Genomic DNA, 13,920 nt, shown 5'->3' on the forward strand with positions numbered 1-13,920 from the left:
ACCAGAGCACTCAGGGTTCCTCAGTGTAGAGCTGTCGGGTGTCTAGTGGTTAGAAGCTTATGCTAATGCTTCAGCCTTAGTGGAAATCTGTGAATCTAAGCTTACTGCAAATAAACAGAATCACTTTGCTCACCCAAATGAACAGTTTTGAGGAGAGAAATATCAAGCCCTGATCTGACTCGTTGACTCTGACTGTTTTTTTTTTTTTTTTTTTAAGAAATACAGTTTGGTTACATAGCTTAGCTTTACAGATCTAGGCCCCTAGTGGTGAGACCTGCTGAATTAGAAGGAAAACATGGAGACACCACTGTTCTTAACAAGTGCCTTAAACTACCACAAGCAAAGGAATAATTTTACTGAAACAATGAAATAATAAAATACAAATATTATTAGTATATCTTTACAAAAAAATCAGGCTGAAGCAACATTTTTTTTTGTCTAAATGTGCAACAGATTAAAAACAAAACCTTTGAGTATGTTTGGGACTCCAAGTCTAGACTAAAAACTTACTTGTTTAGTTTAGCTTTTGTTAATTAATGTTTTTCCCTTTAGATAAGGCTGCAGATCCAGGGGTTCATGGACATAGGGAATTTTGGCAAACTTCTCCTCTGAGGGAGTTTATCCGTGCCTCCGCGCTCACTGGGGTTTCTGTATTTTTATGTTTAATGTTTTGTCTGATACTCTGTCCTGTACAGCTGCTTTGTGACATCAGTTGTAAAAAGCACTGTACAGATACATTTTATTTGATTTTTTTTAGCACTGTGTGGACATGACAAATCCTGTTTCCCAATCATACTAGGCAAACATCTGGATCATGCACAAGCAGCATGAATGTGAGCAGTCAGACCAGATTTTAAGCGCCTTTTTGCCTGTATGCATGTGGTAAGTGCTGTTGGTAGCAGAAACCAACGTCTGTTCACCAGGCAGCCATTTCTGCAGCAGTGCCAGGCTGTTATTTCCAGTCATTCAAGACCACCCTCTGGTCAGTAGGAAATAGAGGTGGGAATCTCTAGGCACCTTTCGTTTAGATTACAATTCAGAGGTTTGAGATGCAATTATAAAACGATTATCGGTGCATCTTATTCTTCTATACAGGATTTATTTTTTCTCACTGTATGACTGCTTGGTACTTTTAAAGTATCAGTAATGATTTATAATGAATCCTGCTATTTAGTAGGCTCTTTTACACTACTTCTATTTACTTGGAAAAAAAGCATAGTTACTTCAATTAATCAGATGATTAATACTGAAATAAAAGATTAATATTGTTTGGGTACTACTAAAAACACACAAATGTGGGACAAGATGAGGGAAATGCGAGATCAACTGATACTTTAGAACATGGAATTATACAAGTGCACTCATTACGCTAAATGTAAAGATACATGTTGGCAGGTCTGAATCGATTTTAGGTATTTGTGAACAGATTCAGAATTGTCCGTGTCAGAATCGAAAATAGAAAACTATAGATCAAATTAACTTCATAAATTCAAGTTCAATTTTAAATTAATGAGGAAAAAAAAAACATTCAGTTTGGAGCCCTGAAAATGAATATGCGATAGTCTTTTCTAGCCAATGTACCTTTGTCAGTCTTTCCATCACAGGTGTTTTTCCCTCTTCAGCTCACAGTATAACCAGCAAGCTGATTATTTATACTTATTTGTAACATAACATTTGATTTGTCTTTCTCCCCACAGCATGTATACTTAGCAAGATAAAATAAAAGCCGATTTTTTGTTAAAATGAGCAGGTACTCACACTGTAGTATTTGCGAATGTGTCGGCGGATGTCTAGCAGCAGTTTGTTGCTGATTTTAACGTGATGGTCCATGGGGCTTCCACCGCAAGGGATGTGACAGCAGCGCTTTAAGCTGGGCTCCAGAACACTCCCCTAAGAGAAACACAAACATCATAAGGTAATTTAAAAAACTAGCTTGGACTTACATTTTAATTTTAAGGCATGTTAAGCCTTTCAAGCATTTGAACATCAAACAAACTTTTTAAAATGGACCACATGGACCACAGGCAGCATTCAGCTCCACCCCATTCCCATTTATTTTCGCAATTTTAGAATATACAGTACTGTTTATTTCAAAAGCCTGCTAAATAGCCATTTTGTTCATTTAGAATTAGTGTTTTGTTTGGTTTAGGAGGGGCTCTCCTCTCAGACAGTTCACAGAAAAAGTTAACAATGCAACTATGTTCTTACTTGACATAACAAATAAACATCACATTATTAATCTTTTCCGCTTCTTTAATTAATACAATTATAATATATATATATATAAATATATATATATATATATAAATATATATATATATATATATATATATAAATATATATATATATATATATATATATATATATATATATATATATATATATATATATATATATACACATATTCGGGTTACATGTTTGATCTTCAATATTGTATTAATTTATGATGTTTTACATTTTTGCTGTGATATTTCAGTATCTGTATTGAGATACTTAGGTACTTGATACTTGGGTTTCGTAACAGCACTATTCGAAACAACGATTGCCACGATTTTAATATTATTTATAATGTATCTGCCCAAAAAAATAAATACACAAAAAACATATTCCTAGACCAGAATCTTGTTGGACACCCCAACACACTGTACTGTAATGGCTTGAGCATTGACTTTTCCTGGATAAAAAGAAAAAGCTCTGGGGTACACAGGATGGAGAAACTGTAAAACAGGAGAGAAAGAAAAATGAAAGGGGGAAAAAAAGTATAAGGGTGCTACACCATTAACCTTTCAGCCAAAGGGTCTGGGTGACAGCAGAAGAAAAGCTCTGCATGTTGCTCGCCTGATCTGGAGGCTTTAGCAGCCCTCGTCGCTCCCGTCGAGGGACGAAGAAACCGGCGGTGATTAAACAGTGGGTGGAAAACGCTGCACCTCCATATCCCTTTACTCCCCAAGCCCTATGGGCCCCTACCGGAGCTGTCTGGAACAGCCATTACATCTGAAACAGGCCAAATGACGGCCGGGGCGGGGGTGTTAATGCGTCAGCACACTAACTTCACTTCACTAACTGCTCAGCCACAAACACACTCTCTCACACATACTGCTCTCTGCTTTATGACAGGGCAGAAGTGTCTAGTCGCCCTCAGTTCAGACCACCGGTAGTTGCTGCAAGCCATTAGCCTATTTATGATGTTTACTTCTATCATTGAATAGCACTTTGAGGGGAACAGTGCTTCTATGCAAATACTCTTTTCCACTCTCTGTGGCCGGCAGTGTGTTTGCATTCTTGCTCTCCACCCTCCTCCCAGCGTGGCTGCCTGATAACGGAGCTCTCAGCAGCCCTGGACAGCCCGTCTGCGAGTCAAGGCTTTCCTCTCCGCTCTTCCTTTCATCCCCCCACGCTGATGCTCGGCAATACAGCGATCCTAATTATTACACAGTCTTATCAGTGAGGCTTGGTTAGCCTTGTGTGGGGCTGTGTGTGCGGGAGGGTATATCAGCGTCTGAGTGTGTTTGTGAGCTGCAGACAGGGACGGAAAGCTGAGTGGAGAAACTTTTACACAACTTTAATTGCTTGAAACTGCACAACAACAAAGACACTACTCATGCTACCTACTACTATAAACCATTACTACTATATTCATAATGTCCGGTAAACTAATTTTAATCCGATAAAACCAAAAACAAAGAAACAAACTAAGGCCAGCCTCTTGGAACAATGTTGCTTATTTACTGCTAACTATTTAGCTTAACTAACTAGATGCTTTTCTAGTCTTCGTTTAATATCTTGAAGCTTGTTAATAGGACCGTTTCCCTTTTTTTCCCCCCCTTTAGCTTTTTTTATTGAACACTGCAAGGCCTTTTAAGCTGTACTGATTGGTAAGTAGGGAGCAGAAAAGGCACTTCTGAATTGTGTGGTCCTCTCCGCATTCACAGGTGGTTTGGCCAATTTCAACTCACTCTTCTAGTGAGTTAACACCAACATGGCAGGTGACTGTATTCATGATCATTATCATCCACTGCATGTGGTAATGCCCATGACATATTCCTGGTATACGTAACATTGTGGATTGAGATTTGTGTAATAAAGGCAAACTTTAGCAATGGAATATTTCATCCATCTGGCACCCTATACCAGGCCTCGCTCAAACTCTGATTCACTTCACTTTGCCATGAGCATGCTTGCCAGTGTTCAACCTCACTCACAAGAGAGCACCTTACAATTTACACAGGTTTTGGCGTTTCCAAGCCATCCTCTGTAATAAATATAACGATCAAATTTCCATACTAATCCTAGGGCTGGGTGATATTGAGTTTAAGACTTATCAACATATTTTTAAATAAGATAAGATGAGAGAACATTGTTATCGATATAAACTATGAAGCATTTTAAAAAGATTCAGCAAACAGAATGTATGACCCTAACTTTGAGACTGCAGTAAGTAAGAATGCACAGACTCTGGAGGAAATGTAATCTCTCTCTTAATAATGTAGATCATGAGGACTGAAGATAGAGGTTATGTAATCTCTCTTTTTTTGGATTAATCTGTTGTAGAGTATGCCTGCTTGTTCTTCTAAAATGGCAATAAAAATAAAGTATTAATAACAATACTAAAAGAAATATTCAGCATTCAATTAGCTCCAACAGGTCACCTTTCTCTTATCCCAGTTTGTTGATACTGATACATAGTCAACTGATTTTTCCATCACTAGAACATATCTCATGTTTATCTACAGCTGAATGAGCTACTTACTCATAAGTGGCGTGGACCAGTTTTCCCTGTAAAGCTGCTTTTTGACAAATTTGGTTGTAAAAAGTTTTATTTAAATAAAATATTTTTTTCTCAGATAAGTCTTTTTGTTATCTTATAGGATGAAAAAATGTGGAGATGTGAACTGTACCTCATATCACCTTTCAGGCAAAATAAATAAATAAATAAATTAATAGAGATATTAGTTTTGATCTATACTGTCCAGCCCTTATTTATCCCATGACTTTTGGCATGTCTGTGTACTCTGGCCACCATTGCCCACTTATTAGCTAGATGGTCGAAACTTCGACATAACAGTTGGACATGTTCCAATAGTACAACGACTGCAAACAATTAAATTTAATGTGTAATAAATAAAGCGGGCAGAAAATAAACTTCTGTAATTACCTATTTTAAAGTGCTGACCTCAACCCTATCAAAATCATTAGGACTTAATTTTTGTCCAGCTATAGAGGTTTAAAGTTAACAATTGCAGGAGGTAATTCTAAAACATTCAATTATTCAATTATACTAGTATTAATCGAAGTAGGAAACCAGATTGAAGTAGATGCAACCAAAAAAAGTTTGTAGTTTTTTTGTTGTGCACATTTTGGTGCATTAAGATACATTAACTAGGCATAGAGGTTCTAGATAGCATTATATAGCAAACAGTTATTTGCTAAGAGTATATTCTATGTCTACTCATAGCGACAACTGAACACTTCTTGATTCTATATAGAACTATTGCTAAACGTTTAATAAAAAGACTCATTAAAGTTTTTCTAAAAGTCTAACAAATATGCTGCCCTGTTTTAAACAAAGCCAGTGCCTTTGAACTCCTAGATAGAATGTATGGTGGAAAGACAGAGGAATAAAGTTAAGTTTCTTAACTAAAAGTAGAGACTGTGTCCTTTTGGAGTACAGAAAGTAGAGTGCTTTTTTAACATTAATAACTTTAGCAAAATCAGTAAATAAGAATGATGAAATTCAACCTGACCATGTGATGCTACATCTTGCAATTTTCAAGCAACAGATGCTTGAAAGCCTGCTCAAGATTCCTTTTTTTTACTGCAAGAAGTGGGTAGAGCAAATATGAGGCTGACCAAAGATTACAGAATTTACAACTTCTAAATGTCAGTATGCATCAGGGCTGAGAACAGTGTGTGTGACTGTATGAAATCTCTGCAATGCTTTCAGAGGGTCTGTTTGCTACCAGAGCGGAGTGAGAGTTCTCAAACAGTGAGGAGGACAGAGCTCAGGACAGGGAGAATAGGGAGTCCATTTTATTTTTTATGAATTCCAGAAAGACGAGAGAAAGCTGCGTGTTTAATTAGAGGCAGATAATGCTCCCTTTCCTCACACTCCTGACCTCAGCATGGAATAAAATGCATGTCCCATGAGTTACAGGACATGACTAAGCTGCCATGCCAACCAAAGCCCACACCAAACCCATCCTACACTGCCAAGAAGCTAAAAATAAGGGAGCAGCCACGGACCATTAATAGGCCGGCCACTGCCTCCTCGAGGTAATAATCACCTGCACTCCTAAAATTTATTGTTACTTGTCATTAGATGATATTTAACTCATGAAAGAGGCAGGACCAGCCTGAATAGTGAGAAACCCAGCACAAATGCCCCAGCTAACGTGTTTGCATGGCTGATGAAGGCAGTTATGTATCTGGGAACACCAGCGATGATTTATCAAACTGCGAATAAGATAGGGTTTATTATTTGCCTGTTTTTAATAAGGCTATTTTAAAGTAGCGGTAACACTTTACTTGGATGGTCCATTTGATGATGCTCATCTAACATTTAACTAACGTTCAACTGCATGTCTATTAAATGCAATTGAACTAAAAGTTGAAAGTAAATGATCCTCTATTGAATGTAAGCCAACATCCAACTCTAACCCAAACTCTAATCTTAACATTTTAGCATTGGGTTTAGAGTTAGATTTAAAGTTTAGGTTAGGGTTAGGGTTAAGTGTAGGGTTAGATTTAAGGGTTAATTAAGGGTTAAGGTTAGGGTTAAGCGTTGGGTTAAATTTAAGGATTAATTAAGGGTTAAGTTTAGGGTTAAGTGTAGGGTTATGTTTTATTTTATTAATCAATTACATTCAACATATGGTTAAGTAGAAGATAAGACATTCAGTTGAATATTAGTTAAATGTCAGTTGAGCATCAACAAGGCCATCAAATGGACCATCCAAGCAAGTGTTACCGAAGTAGCTTGTAAGTTTAGATGCACTACTATGAGGATGATCTGATATAACTCTAGAGAAACTGAAGAGTCTGGCATTAGCTACTCACCGTTCCCTCAAAGACAGAATCATAGATGTTCTCAGTGCCACAATCAGGGCAGAAGAAGGAGAACCTCTCACAGTCACGATAACGTTCCTCATCTGTGAGCTGTGCCGGGACACCTAGAAGACCATCAGACTCCTCCTCACGCTGCTGTCTCTGCTGGGCACGAAACTGCCCTGGATCCAGTCCTGCAAGAGATAAAACACCCAATGGGCCCTAGTTTAGCCATCTACAGCACTTCGGTCAATTGCATGTTGCGCAGCAGTATTTAGGTCAGTGTGTTTTGGTATTGTGGGGTGCAGAAAATACGCAAACAGGAAACGCGGACAAGGAATCTATTAATTCATGGGTGTGTTTTGGGCATAACGTAAAATTAGCCAATCAGTGTGTCAGCTGTCATTCCCTTTAAGAGCCAGGTGCTAGTTGATAAAGTGGCGCTTTTGTGCTTCTCAGCACAGGGTGTAAAATTTAATGTCAATACTATGTAAAAACATGAAGCTGAATGTAAAATAAAAAAAATAAATAAATAAAAATGAAAAACATTGAGATTTTTATAGATGTGAATACATACACTCATCAAAAAGTAGCATACACTTTTTGTATGTTGCTCAAATAAATATTGCCCATTTACCGTCTATGTGGTTATGCAAAAACCATGTATCTCCATGTTTGCCGTTTGACATGATTAAAAGAAGAGTTCAAAATCAATTAAATCTAATGAAAGAGTCAAAGAGAGGTTCAATTGTAGGGCTTTAGGAAGCTTTTATGTGACTGGATACAATGAACAAAACTGCGTGTGGAGGCACTGTGGTCAGTGCCAAGAAACACGTGTTGTCACGTGTCACATCTAGAGGGACTGGTGTCACAGTGTGAGATGGTATTATCAACGAGGCCAAATCACCACTGGTCTTTAAAACAGGCACTTTGACAGCCCAATTTTATGTTATTAGGGTCCTGCAACCAGTATCCATACCTTTTCTAAGTGAACACTCGAAGGCACAGATGCTATGTCATGGCTATCTGACTTGCCAGAGCTATCCATAAACAACTACTACTGTATGTGTTGCTGAATAAATGTTGCTGATATTCAGTCTATGTGACCAAGCAAAAACCCTTATTGTGTCTTCTTTCGTTTGCTGTTTATCACTTTGTCAGGGTTAAAGATGACCGCCGTTCTTTACAATATAAATTGTAATAATGAGAAGACCAACAGAAAAAAGGCCTGAAGTGACACTATTATGTTTATAAAACAAAACGGAAGTCTGATCAAACCTTCAGACCCACTGGTTCACTCATCATTTGCTTCAACAGGAATCAACACCTATTAGGAAATGATTAAGACCACACACACTTTAGGAGAGCCAGTTGCAGAACAGCTCTGGTCACTACAGCCTTTTGACAGCTTTAATGTCAGGGGGTTACGGGATCTGAGGTAGGAAAAAGAATTGGAACAAGTAATAGCTGGGTTATGGGATAATGGGAGAAATAAGATAATAATAAAGTGGAAACATGACACAAAGTTTGTCAGGTGGAGGGGTTGGGGCAGGAAAAAATAATATATATATATATATATATATATATATATATATATATATATATATATATATATATATATATATATATATATATATATAAATAAACAAAGCTACCGAGTTCTAGCAGGCAGCTGAGATCATCAAATCATTAAGGGGTGGCAGCTGAATATCCATTTAATCTTCCCAAGGTGACACTGAACACTATTAGAGCATGGAAAAACAGTCGACATCCCCCTGAGTAATTTGGCTAAGTGAATAAGTGAGTAAATAAATAAGTGTTGACTGCGAGGCTGCAGGGATTAACCAGCGGCCCCAAAGCGCCTAGCCTCACAGGCCCGGGAGCTGCTGCCATCTGCAGGAAGATATGCAAACACCCTCATTCCGGGGTCAAGCCACATCAAAGGGCTGCTGCTGAACAGAGGAGAGGAGGCATGCACATTAACACTATACCAAATGACCTGACATTTAACTCCACAGAATTAATTCACTCTAATAAAAGTAGAGTTGGGGCTAGGTGATTATGGCCTAAAAAAAAACAAAGTTTTCCCCATTACTAAAAATCAAACTACAGATGACAAAGAAAACTAGGTTCACATGTAAAAAAAAAAAAAAAAAAAAAAGTGTATATATCTGTTTAGTGTTCAGACGCTTTGGGTTGAGTCGACTCATTGAGTGAATCAATAATTCAAAATAAGCCTATATTATACTTATATATAAGCCTGGATTATAGTTCAGAACACAGGCTTGTGACCGAATATTGAGAAATAACTCACTTAACGAGTCACAGAAAAAAAACTTTGAAAGAGATCATTATTGTTTTCCACAGTTAAGCACAGATCCTCACTGAAGAGCGATGACGCTGCCGTTTTTAGAACCGGTATGATTTATGTCTAGCTAAATCTAAGATTTATCACACCAGGTGTTTGTGTAGAAAGTGCTGGAACAGTACTGGAAATGTTTTTCAATACGAGCTCAGTCCTCCACGTAATGTTTAAAAAATATGCGCGCGTTGGACTGTGGGAGGCACCGGTAACCAGGATAAGACGGATAAACACTTCAGAAATGAGTAGCGGTTTTGGATATTTTAGATCAAAAAGATAAAATGTCTGTATGTGAAATCGTGATTCCTCCATTTTGAAAATCGCATTAAAACTGTACTTTGAATTACCAAATTAATCGTGAAAATCGCAATTAATCTACCAACTCAATTTGTTGAAGTAGAAAAAATAAACAGATCACAAGCTGAGCAGTTATTCACTTCCATCAGCGCTCAAATCTCAAACTCACCCAACCACGTGGCGATCAGCACACCATCAATGCCTTCAATTGGCTCACAGATACGGCCCACCACAGGATGCACCTGCTGGGAGAGGTAGTACTGGTTGTCCAGGCTCAGCCCTTGCTGTTTCTGAAGCTGCTCTGGAGCATACGCCCTCTGACTGGCTGCAAGATTTGACCCATCCTAATGCACAAAAAAAAGAGTAGAGTGATTAGAAAAGCGTAGTAAATAGTAAAGCTATGATTCAGACAGGCTGTACTGTATGAACATCTGTGAGAAGAGTGAGAAGTCCTTGAGGAGCACCTGGCAGATGACGTAGGATATGGTATCGCCTGCTTTAACTTTCCTGCCTGACTGAGAGTTGATCCACAGGGCTACATGAACATGGGGGAGACTCTTCTTATCTGGGTAGTCTTGAGGGTCCTTTGTCAGGGCCTAATAGAGAGATAGAGACAGACAGGCAGTTCTGAATTGTTGAGAGACCATTCTGTACTTTCTGTCATGGTCCATCATAAAGTTACTATTTTAGATATACACCATGTGTCCAAATGTCTATATTTGTGGAAATATGTCTCACCTTGTGAATCTCAAACATGTTTACAGGGATGCTGCCACTGGCCACCTTCTCCCCCACCTCAATGAGGTGCTGCTGAATGTTTTCCAATATAGTGTCGCGATTCTGGTCTGACAGAATTTGACCTAGCACGTAGCTGAAGAAGAGAAAGATATAAGAGTTTAAATAACTAAAGCAGACACAATCAGCAAAGATCATGCCAACAAGTATTTAAAAGGGCATGCAAGCTATACACTGAACTATGACAAGACACTGAATTAGATTGGGGAAGATCATATATAGTGCTGTGGTCAGATATGAACAATTAATCACAGACACAGTGGTAATTTTGGGCTTTTAATAATTTTGCTGAACTGCAGCGGCATATACCAATTCTACAAGCAACAACATAGGTTCAGAGTACCATGTGCTACCATCAGTGCTACCATCACCAAGCGTAACAGTTGGAGAAGGGTTCCTCAGGGTTTTCAACTTATACTTCTGCGTCAAGCCTACACCATAGCCTACGTGTAGCCATGGACCCTACACCATAGGCTACTCCATAGTCCAACGTGCTGCTCTCCAGAAATGTAACAGCTGTGATTGGTCCACTGAACAAGCTACACATCTCTGCTTTTGCAGTGTAAACCGCAGAGAGACACAGATGTGAGCACATGAAAGCAGAAGTATAAACACGGGCAGCTGCATAGGGCAGACTTCTCGCAGAAGTATAGATTGGCCTAGTATAGAATGTCTTAACCGTATATTTTGCACTATAGGGAACACTTAACATTCTGTAATTTTCCAAATAATGGAAAGTGCGCCTAATAATCTGGTGCACCTTATGTATAAATTTTATAAGTCAGGCTATAAGGAGCAGTAAAGCCACTCTGCTGAAGTACAGTGTTATACAGGAGCTTTAGTGAAGTTTCTCGAGAAGTGAGGCTGGAGCAGTATTAGCATTAGCTGATAACCACAGCGCTAGCTCTTTTGGTGTTCAGACTGTAGCCTGTGCATTTAACGTGTTAAAACAAGCTACGTGAAGTACCGCTAGCTGATAGTGCCCTGGGTTATCGAAACACTTAGTGTTTCTCAGTGTAGCGATGTTGGGATGCATTTACTAGCACCAAATGCTGATAACTGCAGCTAGTGCAGCTGCTAACCGGGGCTAGCGCAGCTGCTAACCACTATAAAAAACTGGAAATCTACAGTAATAGTCCTTAAATAACCAAGAGGTTACCTTCCACATGGCCTTTTGTAAATGTGATATACTTTTTTTTTTAACCTATAATAGCACTTCAAATTGATAGCACCAAATTGTACTTTCTATTTAACTGTGTATATTGATTCACATTCTGCCGCACAAAAGAACAGTTCAAGGAATCACAGAAAGTCTAATTTTGAAATGGCATTTGTGTCCCTTATAAGCAAACGTAAACTACTGGCAACAAATGTGTAAACAGAAAAAAAAATTGCAGAAAACAAAGGTAAAAATAAAATGCAATTTTTGCAGTCAAGCCAAAATTGAAGCCTGAAAGACACTCACTTGCCACACTCCTTGGCGAGGTCACACCAGTCCCTGCGCACAATGTCCAGACCTTTGAACTCCTGCTTGGTGGTGTAGCGGCCGTCCCCTTGCTGCTCTACCATCAGTGCAGCATATTTCTTTTTTTTCAGCAGCAGCAGAGACTTAAACACGCCATCAATGTCAATCTCCAACAGCTTGTAAAGCTTGTTCACCTCACTTTTCACCTAAAAAGACGTATATAAGCACAGCTGACATTAGCAGAGGGCAATTTGCTTGAGTGGTACAGGCTTAAAATTACAGCACAGTGCCAAAAAGCACATGATACAGCCAATATACACTGATATACCAACACCATGGGACAGGAACTAGCACAGAGTTCTAGCACAGAGTGGGATGTGGATGTGTGTGTGTGTGTGTGTGTGCGCTCAAGCACCGAATGTCATTTCTGCTAGCGATAATCTGCACATTACCACCCACTGCGCTGTCTACTGTGAGTGGTAATGCCTTCAATCGCCATAATTGTTGTCAGAACCTTTTGCCTCTTAACAGCTCTCTACCAGATGTATTGCTTAACACACATGCCAACGTAAAGCATACATATATGTGGGTAGTGACTGTTACAATGTCTGAAATTAATAAACAGTGTTTAAGTGCTTAAAGGGTGTATAAATAAACGTAAGGTGCTTTAATATGTAAAATTTAGTTTTAACTTTATACTGAAAGCAGAGGCATAAAAGAGAAGGGAGAAGGGAGAAGGGATAACATATTGTGTTTAATGGTACCAGTGTGCTGGAAAGACCATCCCTGTGAAGTCTAATAATATAGTCGTTTTAAAAACTGGGGTATCGGGTCGTTTTTCGCAGTAATTCTTCTGGCCACGTCACGCGTCTACGTACTTGTGTCCTACGTACAGCCTCTAAAAGAGGATCCGGCTCAGTTTGACTGAACGCGAACGGCTGGTGGAGCAATGGAGACTTCAGAAGGGGAAACTCAGAGCTCAGTAGCTCATTCATTAACACTGACAACTATATATAATAACTCTCTTACATCTTCTGAAGACATTTCCCTCAGCATTTTCTGACTGATCGCACTTTCTCTCTAACTAAACATAACCTGGAATCAGATTTGTCTGCTCTGAAAGGAGACCGCATCACACGCGCCCAGTTTAAAATGATTCTTCTGCATGCTCGGTGAAATTACCCAGTCTCACCAGAGAGGACTAAATCCCCCAAATCCCAAAACTTAAGGACATGAGCTTTAAATGCAACAAAATTTCATATTAATTATGAGCTTCAGCTTTCTCTACCAGTTCTTTATCACATGTTCTCCTGAAGTGCTGTGATCCATCAAATAGAGTAAACTGACCCCTCCCCATATCAACTCACCTTGTTACCCAATTTCATGACCTCCTCTAAGTTGGTGCTGTTGGAGTTGATCATGATTGAGTCGGTATCTCCGTAGATAACATCCAGATTCATCTGCAGCAAAATAGGTACCATCAATATACACAATCATAATCCTTTCCGATGGAAGAACATGGAGTATGTACTAATAGTAGCTTATTGTTGATGTTATGCAAAATGTTTGCATGTCCATTGTGTTAATATAATACTAAAACTCACAAATAATGCTCTAAATGACTTTCAAAAAAATACATAATTAATATAGTGACTTGCACTGAAAGACAAGAAGGGGTTTTCCTTCTCCTGTAAAGTTGGCATTTTCGAGATACAAGGGCCATTTCTCCAATAGTGGAGTTTACCCTAGTCTTCGGCTATGCAGGAAATCGGTCTATGATTAGACTTGAATCCAACCAATTAAGTTTTAGTGCGACAGTAACATAGTACGTCAGAGAATCCTGTCCATCTCACCTTCTGCACCATGTCTTTGGTGTGCATCAGGATCTGAAAAAGAAAGGAAATTACAAAAGATTATGCATCACCAACAGCAGGAAACAGAAAAAATGTAATAAAAA

At 38.7% G+C, this 13,920-nt stretch overlaps 1 protein-coding gene across 2 annotated transcripts in view; it reads right to left on the bottom strand.

Moving 5' to 3' along the window:
- pola1 (polymerase (DNA directed), alpha 1) overlaps positions 1-13,920 on the bottom strand; it is an 80,775-nt gene that overhangs the window by 36,430 nt on the left and 30,425 nt on the right. For both annotated transcript variants that reach the window (XM_049486507.1, XM_049486503.1), the window contains exons 27-34: positions 13,817-13,849; positions 13,331-13,423; positions 11,964-12,169; positions 10,442-10,574; positions 10,168-10,299; positions 9,873-10,047; positions 7,057-7,238; positions 1,759-1,890 (exon numbers count right to left, since the gene is read on the bottom strand). In XM_049486507.1, the coding sequence (XP_049342464.1) occupies positions 1,759-1,890; positions 7,057-7,238; positions 9,873-10,047; positions 10,168-10,299; positions 10,442-10,574; positions 11,964-12,169; positions 13,331-13,423; positions 13,817-13,849 (1,086 nt within the window). The remainder of the gene's footprint in view (positions 1-1,758; positions 1,891-7,056; positions 7,239-9,872; positions 10,048-10,167; positions 10,300-10,441; positions 10,575-11,963; positions 12,170-13,330; positions 13,424-13,816; positions 13,850-13,920) is intronic.

This window comes from Astyanax mexicanus, chromosome 1, assembly GCF_023375975.1.
Source record: "Astyanax mexicanus isolate ESR-SI-001 chromosome 1, AstMex3_surface, whole genome shotgun sequence".
NCBI classification, from domain to species: domain Eukaryota; kingdom Metazoa; phylum Chordata; class Actinopteri; order Characiformes; family Acestrorhamphidae; genus Astyanax; species Astyanax mexicanus.